General features: G+C 33.3%; 1 protein-coding gene across 11 annotated transcripts; it reads right to left on the bottom strand.

Annotated features, from left to right (window-relative positions):
* Positions 1–6,490: 6,490 nt before the first annotated feature.
* LOC137808650 (putative pentatricopeptide repeat-containing protein At3g16890, mitochondrial) lies at positions 6,491–11,318 on the bottom strand. 11 transcript variants are annotated; one of them, XM_068609884.1, is made up of 3 exons: positions 9,643–11,318; positions 7,592–7,755; positions 6,491–6,811 (listed from the first exon to the last, which is right to left on the bottom strand). In XM_068609884.1, exons 1-2 carry the CDS (start codon positions 11,247–11,249, stop codon positions 7,734–7,736), a joined length of 1,629 nt encoding a protein of 542 aa, XP_068465985.1. In that variant the 5' UTR covers positions 11,250–11,318; the 3' UTR covers positions 6,491–6,811; positions 7,592–7,733. The 11 variants fall into 11 exon arrangements, with proteins under 11 accessions (XP_068465985.1, XP_068465983.1, XP_068465984.1 ...); XM_068609882.1 differs by having other exon boundaries at positions 6,491–7,141; XM_068609883.1 differs by having other exon boundaries at positions 7,538–7,755.
* Between the last annotated feature and the right edge of the window lie 4,010 nt (positions 11,319–15,328).

Genomic DNA, 15,328 nt, shown 5'->3' on the forward strand with positions numbered 1-15,328 from the left:
AATAAAGTTTATGAAAATTATTTAAAAATTAATAAAAATTTAATTTTATTTATTTGTGGATTATAATTATTTTTAATTAAAATATTATTTTCAATTTAAGAATTAATTTTGGAAAAGATATGAATTATATAAATAATATAACATATTGTTAGAAATAATATATAATATCTCATTTAAATAAAAACATGAAATATATAAAACTTATAAAATATTCAAAATCTAAAATAAATATAAATTTTGAATTATTTAATGTCTTATTAATTAAAAATCTGATATATATAAAATTCTAAATAAATATAAATCTTAAAATTATTTAATCTTTTGTTTAAATAAAAATTTTAAATAAATAAATTTTAAATTATTCATATCTCAACAATACAAACACCACAAAGAAAATAAACCATGTGGACGTCATACCAATAATCTCAAGTGAAAGTAGCTTATAATGTTAGTTTTGTATGTGTTGTTCATCAACGAGAACAATTTTAATTCATTAATTATACTAACTTTAAATTCGGGTATGTAAAAAATATGAGTCACAAATCTTGAACTTTCATTAAAACTATTCGGAAAATATACATGTCATGCTTAAAAAACTTGATTAAATGTTGCATTTCAGTTGTTAATTTTCTTTATGACCTTCTATATGCATACCCTACATTGTACATTTGTTTTATAGTCGTGACATTGTCTTTGTAGTGTTTTTTCAAAGTCAATAAAATGAATAGATCGTTAGTTCTTGATTGTCCGGGATTATGACATTCACAAACTAACTTATAATCCATCTTCCACCCATGTTTGCTAGTTTTCCATGCACTTTAAAAGGAGAATCACATTTCCTAATTCAATTACAATGAGTTTTAAATTCTTTTTATAACGATTGTATTTGTTACCTCTTTCGCAACTAAATAACACATACATCTTCCATCCTTATTGGTCATTTGTTACAACTAATCTTAATATGACTATGGCAAATTCAAGTGTATAGCCTACCTCACATTTTTTTTAATCAACAAGAAAGAATAAATAAATGTGAATCACTTCATGGGTGGTTCAACCCTTATACAAATCGAAAAAGAAAAACACTTAGTCTCCCTCTAACACTGCTATAACCTCCTACCAACGGTTTAATAAAACTGCAAACACCCAAAAAAACACCTAAGGAACTAACCAACAACCTAACACATCATTTAATCAATCTCATATAGACCAAAGGATCAAGGCATCAGTCTGAATAAGAGAAAACAATTGAGGGTACCTTGGAAGTAACCCAAGACCAAACCTTTAACTGAACAAGAGTGAACAATTCTAAAACATCAACCTCACCACCTTTAAAAATGACATTATTTCTATGTTTCCAAATCTCACTTAGTACAACAATCCAAATCATTCCCCAAACATCATTCATAGATTCATAGACTACCTCACATACATATTCAAGTGAGTTTTCTTGCATACCAAACACCTACACTCTTATATTACAATATAAAATATACGTCACTTACTCACATTGTTATAATAAAAATAAATAAAAAATATATTATTTAATGCATTCATTCTTAAAGTTTCACTATAATCACCTTCAACTAATTCATTTATAATTCATCTATAGTTAAAATAACATCATTATTATCTTCTTCTTTTTTTCAGCAAAGAATTAAATTAAATAAAAGGGGATACTTTAGGGGTATCCCAACCCGTGTACAGAAAAAGGAAAGAAACCTATCTATATCTAGAGCAAAACCTCTTCCCTTCTTAAAAAATAATAAAACTAGGTACCATAAACAGTTTGTACCAAGAACAGGTACCATAACCTAGGTGACACAAGACAAGGTTTCATTATAGCTAAGCCACCACCATCAACGAAACAACTAATTCTATCATTCCTCCAACACTTCACAAACCTTGCATCCCCATGGATCATCCACGGCTTCCAGCAAAGTCTCTACACCATAAACAATGTGTTGGAATCTTAAATCTTCATATTTACCAACCAGAGCCAGCCAAGAAACCAAATTGGCAGCAACAAATAATTAGCTGCAACACACATCAAATAGCATACTAGGATTGATACAGCCTTGATTTGGCCTTGGAAATCAATTGTTGTGATTTGGCCTTGGATAGCATTTGCCATATCTACCATCAGAACCACTGAATAGCATCCTACATCCCTTTGTTTGGATTAAGCTGTCCCTGCATAACGCATCATTATCTTCTTGCCCTTTAAGCAACACTTTTTACTCCTCCCTGCAAAACATCCAAGTATATACATCACAGCCTCACAACAGAATATTGAACCTCACCCTTCCAACTATGCTAGCTTCTCCGTCCTCTGCTACTTATTATTGAACATCTCCTCATCCTGTTTACCTGCATCACAAAACAACTACCTTCTACTCCAACTCAAAAGACATAAAAAACAGAATGCTCTATAACCATAGATATGCAAATCAAACACAGTTCTTAGTGCCATCCAGCCTATCATGCTTTATGAATAGAATATGAAATAGTTACACAGATTGCAACAAGCTGAACTTATTTTGTTACCATCTTAATGCAGGTTAGGGGTGAAAAAATCCATTCAGAATAAGAGAAGTTCACTTTCCTTTCTTTATGTTTCATCCAAACCCAGGATTGTACTTGTGCTAGAGTAAAGATTTCCTCTGCATCTACCTTACCTTGATTAAAAATAACCCTGTTTCTATGCTTCCATATACTCCACACGACTGAAACCCACATGCTTTTCCATAAACTGTTGCCTTCTTGATTTAAGCATGAGCATGCGAATTGTTCAAAATGACAAATCAAATCACTGTGGTTCACCGAACTAATCCCCAACCAGCTGAGGCACAAATTCCAAACTTTAATTGATTCCTCGCATAAAATTAGAATGTGCGTAGTTGTCTCCTCCTCCTTCCCACATAAAACGCATAAAGTATCCTCCATTACAACACCCCTTCTCTGCAGGTTCTGTTTAGTCGCGATTCTATTCGACAAAGCCCTCCACACGTAAAATAGGGCTGAGGGCATAACCTTTAAACCCCAAAGATGTTCAAACACCTCCGACCCCCTCCCAATAATGTGATTTGCTATCTTATTATAAGCTGATTTTACCGAAAAAGAGTATGATGGAGGGTCATTCCAAAACCTTTTGTCCTCAGTGTCATGGTGTAATGACACCTGTGATATTATTGTCATAAAATCCTCTAGCATTATTTTTTCCCACTCAAACCACTCTCTTCTCCATCTAAATTCCCACACCCATCCTTCTGTAGACCATCTTCCACATCTATTTATTGTCTTATCCTTCAATTCTGAGTTATTATATATTCTTTCAAATCTCTCTTTGAGTTGACCAGTATCTAACCATTCATCTTCCCAAAATTTGATTTTCTCCCCTGATCCCACTTTCCAGACTAAGTTCGCATTAAACCAATTATTGCCTTGATCTGAGGTTCTAACTTTTATTATATCCTTCCACCATCTAGATGAGTTTGCTAGCCTCCTCGAATCATACTTCGAGTCTAGAACTTCCTTCCAAAGTCCTGTCTCTGGTGATTCTAGTCTCCATAACCATTTAGCTAGCAATGCCTTGTTAAACTCATCGATTCTCCTGATTCCTAGTCCACCTTCCTTTTTCGCTTTACAGATGTTCTCCCAACTAATCCAAGCGATTTTACTCCCCTCTGCTCCCCACCCCCACAAAAACTTTCTTTGTAGTTTTGTGATCTCCTTGCACACTCCTACAGGGGCTTTAAAAAAGGAAAGAAAGAAAAGTGGTATGGCGTTGATGACAGATTTTATTAGGCAAACTCTTCCCGCGAAGGACAAGTTCCTCCCCTTCCATACTGAAAGTTTCTTTCTAATCTTTGATAGGACAGGTTCCCAGAAGGAACACCTAGATGGATTACCACCTATGGTTAGTCCTAAGTATGTAAATGGTATATCCATAAGGCTACAATGCAGTATTTCCGAGTACATCTTCACCTCATTTCTATCTACTCCAATTGCTCCAATTTTGCTCTTATGGAAATTAACTTTGAGGCCCGAGCTTAGTTCAAAACATCTTAAAATGGCCTTTATGCACATAATATTCTGTACTTTCGATTCACATACAAAAAGAGTGTCGTCAGCAAATTGGAGTAGATTAATTTCCACCTCTTTTCCTCCCACTTTTATTCCGGATACCAAAATTTTTCTCGTAGCTTGTTTCACTAACCCCGCCAGACCTTGTGCTACAATCAAGAACAAGAACGGTGCCATAGGATCCCCTTGTCTAAGGCCTCTAGAGGGTTTAAATTCTTTTGACGGGCTACCATTTACCAAAACCGAGACTGTAGCTGATTCAAGGCATTCTCTAATCCATTGTATCCATCTTTCACAGAACCCAAGTCTTTCCATCATATAAAACAAAAACTCCCAACTCACCGAGTCGTACGCCTTTTCGAAATCAAGTTTCACAATGACCCCACTTTTTCTCCTTCTTTTCAAATCATCCAACACCTCATTCACTACTAGAACGCTGTCTAATAATCCTCTATTCGATAAAAACGCCGATTGCGATCCATCTATCACCTTCTCAATAACTTTTTTAACCCTGTCTAACACTTTAGTCAGGATTTTATACAAATAGCCTACTAGTGATATGGGTCTATATTCTTCAAGAGATTGGGGATTTTCAGACTTTGGGATCAGTGTTAGGAAGGAAGCATTACAACCCTTTGGAATTTTCCCTTCTCTGTGGAAACAATTAAGAGCTCCCATCACCTCCTTATTTAAAAGACCCCAATACTTTTTAATGAAACTGAAAGTTACACCGTTTGGACCAGGGCTTTTCTGACTATCACAGTTCCAAATTGCTTCCTTAATTTCCTTTTCGTCAAAAGGATCAGTTAAGAGTCTATTGTCGGATTCTGTTATCTTCTCAAAATCTACGTTATCCAACCTCACGCCAATGTCCTCAATGGCCGACATCTTTTTTTTGTAGAATTCTTTGACCATCTCCTTTACTGTATTCGGCTCCTCCACCCAATTACCTGAGATATGGCAATGTAAACCTTTTATCTCGTTCCTTAATCTCCTCCACTTAATTGACACATGGAAGTATTTAGAGTTAGTGTCCCCCTGCTTGATCCAAAGGTCTCTTGACTTTTGTTGTAATAAAGATTCATTCCTCACATTTATATCTTGTAATTGGCTTAAGAGTTCTCTTCTTTCCCTAATCTTTTCATCATCCAATTCCTCTATGTCATCCTTCATATCCAACTCTTGTATTTTCCTCAGAGTATCAAGTTTTAACTTATCAGTGTACCCAAAGACTTCTTTATTCCACCCTTTCAAGTCGCTCTTTAGCATTTTCAATTTCTCTTTTAGCACTACTATTTCGTTACCCTGCACCACATAACCCTCCCATTTTCTTTTGACAAATATTTCAAACTCCTTATGGTCTTGCCAAATATCTAGGAACCTGAATGGTTTTGGTCCCCAGTCGACCACATTTGATATACTCGTTAGTATATTTACTTTATCCTTCAAAATTGATTATTCATTGTAGTTCTATCAATCAAATTCTTTAAATTTAATAAATAATTTTATTAAAGTCTAAAACAAGTATCTGAAAGTGAAAAACAACTTTTGAATTATATAATTTGTTACTCATAATAGAAATCTCTAAATTGGTCAATCTAGAGTTGTCCAAAAATACTCTCCCACTTACATTTAGGAAGCAAAAATCTTCACCCACCACAAAGGGCAACCAATTGACTTCCATTGTCATTATAAAAGATAGAATGCTAATATATTAACACTTTCAACAACAATAAAAACATACACTTCACATTTTAATAAATTAATATTTTATTTTATTTTTTAATTAAAAAAATATTATTATATTGTTATAAATCGTGTGAAATATATGTTTTTTACTGTTCATATTATCAACAAAACTTTTCTCTAAAAGATAAAAATGAAAAGTGATATATAGAAAAATTAAGGGTGCGGGGAAGCAAAAGCATGTCCCAATCTCTTAATTTTCTTACCAATGTTTTTCCCTTTTAGTAAAAAAAACTTGACATGGTCAATGGTCGTATTTCCACTGTTTATTTTTTAAACCTCCACTTTAAGACATTAAAATATGTATTATATTGAAAAAAAATCTCTGTTACATGGATTATTGGACTGTCTAATGTAACTCTATATAGTTGGTTCACAATGCAATCTAAATTGCAATTGAATTTCTAACTTATCCACGCCCACTTAACAACTGCAACGAAAACTCGTGTGCTTCAACAATCATGTTTCACGTGACATCAACTAATTCAGCAAAAACTCACCACTAACACAATGAAACTTTTAAAAAAAATTGCACTATACTCAGGTGACAGTATTTGGTGTAATTAAAACTCATGCACTGCAATGGTCATGTCTCAAACTTGAAACAATTTTGTTTCACAACTAACACCATCACCATCTGTATATGCTAATCTGTATATAGAAACCGATAAAATTTCATGCCATCTACATATTTACATTGCCAATAATCAGTAACAAGGTTGCTTCCAATTACAAGAAAATTAGATCAATCTAACTAACCTCTAAGGTTTGTCCCTATTCTTACTGTAACTCTAATTTTGTGTATTGGGATTTTCCATATAATGGCTAGAATGGAACAAAAATTCCTGATAAATAACTTCGATGCATAGAAGCATGCTAATAAGCTCACAACCATATACTGCTACACTATGGATTGTTTGGCTTTTCTTTGGTTCAGCAGGATCTGCTCTTCTGGCCTTTATGCATGGTTTATCTTTCACTGCAGATTGAAAAATTACTTAATACCAAGTAGGTGCTACCAGTACACTTCTCTTTTTCACCATGTGCCAGAAACCATTACTGAGACAAATTATTCAACCTCAAAACGTCACCAACACTCCAAACGAAATAAAACAGCCATAGCAAAGGAAAGCACGCCATCATCAGTCATAATCATAAAAGAGAACTATCTTTAAAAGCAGTATTCCAAGGCTTGGTTACTTCTCTAGGGCAGGCCCTATACAGCTTTTATGCTGGAAATGGTCTTGCTTATGTTTTTATCATACTTAATAGGAACAAGTTTGATGGCCCCTAACATCTTGAGACAGTTCTGTCAAGCAGTGCAAGTAAGCAATCAAAATTTGAGAGCATAATTTAGCAAATTTGAGAGTTGAGACTATAATCAGCTATCATTTTTCAGTACATCATCAATTGATGAAATTTCATTAAGATTCGAACAAAGAAAATTGTACAAAGAGTTTGTTTTTCACTTACTTAAGATAGATGTTCTACTAGCTATGTTTTACTATATTGCAACAAATACCATAGCAAAAAAAGAATACAAAAAAAAAAAACCTAGTTATTGCTCAAGTAATAGCCGCTAGGCCAGTACCAACATAACATTTAAGCATGAACATCATAAAAGATGGATGATGAGACATTAGTAGATGGTAAAAAGATATGTCAAACAAACATGTCCATTGCAGTCTGTTAGACATAAAATTACCTGAATGGAAGAATATAATAGAATAGCATTATGACTGCAATCCAAAATGTTTACCAATCTCTTCTTATTGCACCAGGATGGTCAGTCACGTTATGACCACCTCAACTCAAATATTGATCATTAAGACTTTATGGTCTATCTGCCATTATTTTTGTGACTCACAAAATTGAGAAAGGAGTTGAATTACTCAGGCAATTCAGAAACTGGCGATACTCAACCTGCAATGAATAAAAGAAAAGTTACATTGATAACCCTCGCTCTGAAAATTTTAGTAATGTCAGTGTCACATAGTTCAGTGAATTTTATGTTCAAAATAATTTTAACAGTTAAAGTATATATATCAACAAGTTGCAAAAAATAATAAATGTAATTTAACATAGAACTTGGCTGCATAGTGATAGAAACCAACTGGTATTTATTCAATTGACTGATATAGAAACACCCAATTTTCCCAGCAATAAGCTCGGGTTGGATACAAGGATTCCCTTACAAGATGTTGAGTGCTTGGTCTCTCCCTTTCCACCCAATTACCACTAAATATAAAACCTTTACTTTCCCCCTATTTCCTATTTTGTTCCTGACTCATAACTGTCTATAGAGGCAGTTATGCCTAAAACTGCTAACTGTTGAAAATCAGAAAACTGCTACTCAATAAAAAACTACTAACAAATTCAGTCCTATTAGAGAACCACCTAACCCCTGGTTCTCCTCTTATAATATTTATTTATTAGAGGCCTAACACATGGTTTCACTGAAATGCTTATTTATAATGTCCCAAAACTCATAATAAAATGCTAACACAAACTCTAGAAGTAGCTACCAACCCCAACCTTCCCTCACAACAAATAAGGTTATAACTTCTAATAATAAGAGTGCCTTCATCAAGGAATGAAACTAATACTAGTTTTGTAGATGTGATCTTTGAAGATGAAGATTCATTACATGAATATTGTACAAATGTACTTCATTTGCTATCATGTAAAATTGATAGTAAAATGCAACAAGCTGCATATGGAACCAGTTTAAATTATTATGGGGGGCTGGGGTATGCCGGGGAAGTGAAAAGCAGGAAAAGAGAGATGGTATATATTTCATTGATAAAGGGATACGTGTATGATACACACCCCTGATAATAGTCTAGAACAAATATTAGTTTAGAACTAATATAAACCCAGTCAAATAAAACTAACATCATAAGCGACTCCCATAACCACAAAATTTGGTATCCCACGTTATCCAGTCAAGAGTGCCACCAAATTCGTGCTCTATGTGCAGGATGGGTCACAAATGAAAGATGGAGCTGTCGTGGGTTGGCACAGCCTTCACTGTTGATTTTGGTGTTTGTAAGGTGATCGATGCTACTCCTTTAATGGAGAAACAATGGAAAAAGGTGGTGTTTGTTTACTCCAGAACAACAACACAATTAGTAAGATAAGCATAGCAAGACTAGAGGCATGGTATAACATGATAACAAAGCTACGTCCATCAAAGCCTCTAAATAAACCAAGCTCTTTGTAAGAAGGATGACAGAGAGTCACCAACAAAAGAGGAAAAGATAAATTCCTTATTGTACTATTTTTTGTTGGTGTTGAAATGGCCAAAAAGTACATCCATACATATGAACAGGGCTTTATAATCTGAGGTACTATACCCAGAATCGATGTCTTCACTTTCAAAAGCTCAATAATGTAGTAGCATCCAAGAAACTAGTAGGAAATTAGTCTCACTAATTAGGAATAGAATTTAAAGATATTCCCTTAACTCTGTATCTTTCCATGATGTTTCGTGCCTCTTCCATACAATTCTGCTGAACTAATATTTTAATAATCAAGTTACATATATACAAATCGGGAGAGCAGCCGTTTGCCTCCATTGAGTAAAATATCTTCTTGGCGTCCTCTAATCTCCCAGATTCATAGAGTGCCTCTATAAAAGCACCATAAGTGTAATTGTCCGGATTCAAGCCAGATTTTGACATTGAATCAAAAATATTTTTAGCTTTATCGACTTTATTCGTCCTACAGAAGATTTGGATCAAAGCATTATAGGAGTAGGTGTCAGGGTTTACTCCTTCCTTTTGCATTCTTCTTAAAAGTTTCACTGACCTTGCAACATCCCCAATGGCACAAAGAGACCGAATTAAGATATTGTAAATGACGGCATTTGGAGTTATGCCCCACTCAATCATCTCTGTAAAGCATTCGAAAGCTTCCTCAATCTTCTTTATTCGACAGAGTCCATCAATTATAGAGCCAAAAGTGAAGATATCAGGTTTAAGCCCAGTTTCTAAAAGCATCTCCAACAGCTCCCGTGCCTTAACTATTGCTCCTTCCTTGCAATACCCATTAATAAGGGTATTGAAAGTAACAAGGTTGGGAACAAAACCTCTAAGCTGCATGTCCCTGAAAGCCTCAGACGCATTATCCATCAGTTTGGCTCTGCAGAAGCAATTAATTATCATGTTATATGTGAAAACATTACAAATTAGCCCATCACTAATCATTTGTCCAGATACTCGATCCCCATCCTCTCTCCATCCTCTTTTGTACGAGGCCTCCACAAGTACAAGGTAAGTACCAATGCTTGCCTTCACACCTTGCTTTCTTAAAATTTCAAATATGTCACACGACTCTCTCAGCTCAGCTCCCTTAACCAAACAAGCAATTATGACATTGAAAACAGAGCTATCAGGGGCATAACCTCTTCCCAGAACCTCCCTCAGAAACAAAACCATCTCTTTCGCCATAGAACTATTCGCAAGGCAATACAGCACAGTATCACAAGCTAACTTAAAATGAACACACTCCTGCTCCACCTCCCTATATAAAAACTTAGATAACAACATCTCAAGAGCCTTACCTGGATCCACGCAGCGAAAAACCCCGTGGACTAACGCTCTCACAGTGGCTTCATTTGGACCAACTCCACTCCGCTTCATCGTCTCAAAAACCCCAAACGCTTCTCCAACCCTGTTCGCGTTACAAAACCCATCAACAAGCATTGTATAAGTGAACACATTAGGCAAATGTCCCTTCTCGTTCATCTGTCTGATCAACCGAAGCGCCTCATCCACCACGCCAATCTTGCAAACCCCGTGAACAAGCGTGTTATATGTAATTCTATCGGGGCGGCAATTATCCGCGGGCATTTGCTGGAATTTGAGATAAGCAAGGTCAATTGAATTGGATTTGACCAAAGCGTCAATAAGAGCGTTGTACAACCTAGTGGAGGGGGTGAGACTCAAGAATGAAATTTGACCGAAAACATGAGCACAGTAATTTGCCAAACCGAGCCTTCCCCAGCTTCCGATCAACGCGCAGAGCAGATCCTCGGAGAGCCGAAACCCGGAATTGTGAACGTCACGGAGCAGCTCGAGCGACAGCACCGCGGGGCCGTTACGGTGCAGAGTGTTCCGAAGAGCGCCTTGCACTGAAGGGTGCGTGGCGAGTGCGGGGTTGACATGCGAAAGCCAGGCGTGAAACTTGATGGCGTGGGAGGGGTGGCGTTGGTTGTTGAAAACGGTTACGGCGGAGCGAGGGTTGAGGAGGAGAGTGTTTGAGAAGAGGTGGTGGTTGAGTAGCAGGGCCCAGTTGGGTGTGGAGAGGACTTGTGAAATGTATGGATGCTGTATGGAGCTTGAAGACGTTGTCGTTTTGGGAGGAATCACAATCGAGGGTTTCATGCAATTGAAGGGTTGATTTTGGGGACGCATGCTTGTTTCGAAGAGGGTTCGCAGAGACACAGTTTCTCCCACTCCTCCTTACAACATTACAAATTTTAAAAGCGGATATCAAATTTAAATTAGGTTTAATGAAATTGAATTTCATCAACTCAAGCACATTTTCTAATAAATATAACTTTAATATTCACATAAAAGAAATGTATTAGTCTAATTCTAAAGCTTAATAAGAAAATATTATTTTATTAGTTTTTTCTAAACATGATTTGTGTAAAGATATCAAATTATGTTTAGAATTGTATTCCTAAGTTCTTTTAAGTTCTAAAAATATTTTTCATAAATAATTCAAGCATAGATAATCAAACACAAAACACGAAAAAAAAAATTGTAACAAACTACACATAGTAGAAATTCATTACATTCAAAATAGGAGTTAGTTACTCCTAGATATTTAGAGTAAAAAAATGTTAAGAGAATGAAAAGTTTGAAGTGGTAACTCATTTTGGAGTTTCTTATCATAAATACACATGTTTTGTTTTCTCTCCAAAAAGTTACTTCAACATGTTGAGATTTCACCTTTTAAATCACTTCCAAAAAGTGAATTTTCCTTGGACAAACATAAACTCTATTTGGTCCAATGAGTTTAATGTTCTTCTTGTTAAACGAGACTTCTGGTTGCTTGGCTAGAATTTTCTGAAATGAATTCCTCTTTTTGTCTTCAAATTTGCATTTTTCTAAAAAAAAATGATGAAATCAGAGGTGATAACTTCTATCTCCAAAAAATTGTTTAAACAATAATTTTTAGTATCAAAGGAACAAATGACATAAAGACAAATGAAGAGGTTAATTCATATGATAAAATAAGTTATTATCACACTTATCAAATGTTGAGTTATTTAATACCAAGATGAACAATATAATAATATACATCACAAATGGAACAATATTTTTTGAATTAAGAATAAACAACATGAAATAGAAATCAATCAATAAACAAATGTCTTACAAAAGATTCATATTAATCATTATTTACTAGAGAGTAACATTCATTCTAATAATCCTGTATATAATTTATCCTTGGAATGAAATATAATTACAAAACAATTTTTTTTCATAATATTAATAAACCAATAAACTTTTCTATCTTCTATTATTTTAACCATATTATTTCGTCTCCATAGTATCTTTGCTTCTCGTGATAATTTTTTTTATGTCGATCAATAAAAGTATGTCATTAATCTTTTAGTTACTTTGTTTTTCTTTAAAATAATTTTATCACTTTATCCTTTAAAAATATTAACCTATTATATTAGTGACCTATGAAAAAGTTGAAATCTATCACATTTTTTTTCATAAAATTTCGTTTATTTTATTCATTCTCTCATCTCTTTTACATTGTTCTTTATATTTTTTAAGACAGACTTAAAAAGGATGATTAAATACGGTCTCTTAAAAAAAATAGTACTTTAAGTTATTGAAGATTTTTTGTTAAAGGAATTATTGTTTGTGAAATAATTTTTACATTAAATTTATTCGCTCTTATCTATAGGAGCTAGACTCCAAAGGTAAGTAAAACTTAACAAAAATTGTTTCCACTAATATTTATTTAAATAAGTAATTATTTTAAATAAATATATTTATTAAGAAAATAATAATTATCACAAATAAATATAGTTATTGCATACGATATTGTATGCAATTATAATTGCATACGATATTGTATGCAATTATAATTGCATACGATATTGTATGCAATTATACTTTAATAAATATAGTTATTGCATACGATATTGTATGCAATTATATGCAATAATTTTTCTTAGTTGGGAGAATGTAAGGATTTAGAAAATAACCTTAGAGTAGAAGTGGTATATTTTAAATGATACCTGAATATTTTATTATTAAAATGAAAATGACATATAAATAGAAAATTCTGTTATTCAGGTTTCATTTTAAAATAACCACCATCTCTGTCTAAAAGTTTACTCCTGGCAGCGAAGACTACAAGATTGTCCGATCAGAATCTCTTATAGGGTAAGTTCAGTTTTGTTCCTCTTTTTCCTTTTCTTTCCCTTCTCTCTAAGGCTTTGTTTGGATTAAAGGGTGTGGAGGAGTGGAAAGTTGAGGATGTGGAGGAGTGGAAAGTTGAAGGTGTGGGAGAGTGGAAGTGTGAAGATTTGAGAAGAAAGTGTGAAGAAAGTTGAGAGTGTTTGAATTAGGGTATGTTAGAGTGGATGTGCGACGAAAGTTTATTAAAGTTTGTGAGTGAGGTTGTATTTTGAATTATTTTTAAAGATATAAATTATAAATTTACAAATTTATCCTTATTTTTAAAAATATTTTTATGTAAATTTGATTTAATTAAAATTTTATATATTATTCTCTTTGAATAATTATTTTAGAAAAGAAAAAATACAAGTTTCATATGATAAAAAAATGATTTAATTATTATTAATTTATTTAATATATTCATTATTATTATTTCAAAAAAAATTTAATTAATATTATTATTTTATAAGTTAATTCTAAATATTATTGTTATTTTAATATTTAAATATTCATATTATCAATATTAATATACTTTTTATTATTATAATTAATTTTTTATGTTTTATTATATGTGTAATATAGTTTTAAAAAAATATAAATGTGGAATGTGAATAATTCATATAGTAAATGTTGTGAATAAAATTAAGGGTTTATAAGTCATTTACATATTTTGTATGACTTTCTCTCTTCCCCCTTCTCCTTTCTTTGCAACTCTGGAAAGAAACATTCAGCTCCCTATTTGGCACTTCCTCGCTCTCCCACCTCCTTTCAGCTGTTGATCCAAACACGGGAGATTCTGCACTTCTTTGCTCTCCCACCTTCCATCTGCTGATCCAAACACAAGCTAAGATTCTAACCTCCTCGCTTATCAGTTTGGCGATCGGAGTCTGTCATTGGACTCCTGACAGTGAACCCTATAAGATTGTCCAATCAGAACCTCTCATAGAGTAAGTTCATTCTTGACCCTTTTTCTTTTGAGTTAATTTTGATCTTATTAGATTTATGCTTTGCATATGATTCTTTTAACTTCAGGGTTAATTGTTAACAAAAGGTCCTAGTTATATAGTTAGATTTTTATCAGGATTCTGTGGTGCAAGTTAAATTACTTTAGGCTTTTGATAGATTTGGAGCTCCTAGTGAGCATCAACTAAAGTTCAGGTAACGGAAGCTAGTTTTAAATTGTAAAATAGAATCCTAGGCCAGAAGATCTGGATGTGGGGGTGACGTGGTCACCAGTTTCAAATTTTCTTGCAAGATCTCTTGTTGTTGTGTAGATTGGAAATTGTTTGAGATTGAAATGAAAAATTTAGATATAGTAGATGGTGTAGAATGTATGTAAGTGTAGAATGTATATATGGTATTTGAAAAAGGTTTGTGATGATTTTCTTGACAATTTCAGAGCATATATTTTGATTATTTCGTGATGATTCAGTTTATGAACTAAAAATTGTTTGTGACAATTTTTAAAGTAAATTGTGAATTGATTATTTAGAGAATTGCTATGTTGATTGTAATCTGAATTCCGGTGTTTTTGAGATAAATTAGTTGTTGGGTTTAACAATTGGTGATCAAACTTTAATTTTCATGTTGTGGCTTTCCCATCTTTTTATTAAATAATGTTGGATACGTGGTGTTAGGTATATGTAAAGTAGTAAAAAGAAGAACATTTATTGTTCATGCTCTTTTCTTTCATTCTATAAATGCTATACAATATTGGATAATACTCTTCTTTTCTCCTTTTGTAATTGGTGTAACAATCTTGCAATAATTTTAAATATTGAAGTATTACAAGTTGGAATTAGTTCTTGCTTGTGCAAATTTGAAGAAGTTGATGACCGTTGGATATAGTTGTAGTTGAGAGATAATTTTCTTTCATTCTCCTTTTATTGTGTCTCTTTTTGGGTAGTAAAACTTGATGTTATTTAGATACACTTTGGAGCCCTTTTGATTCAAGACATTTATATCATTAGTAAATAAATTGTTGTGTGTTTTGGAAATTCTAAAATTTGGAATGATTTGATTGTTTGATGTTGGAGATTGTGATGTTTAAAATATGAATTTTA

Source organism: Phaseolus vulgaris, chromosome 3 (assembly GCF_000499845.2).
Source record: "Phaseolus vulgaris cultivar G19833 chromosome 3, P. vulgaris v2.0, whole genome shotgun sequence".
Lineage (NCBI taxonomy): Eukaryota > Viridiplantae > Streptophyta > Magnoliopsida > Fabales > Fabaceae > Phaseolus > Phaseolus vulgaris.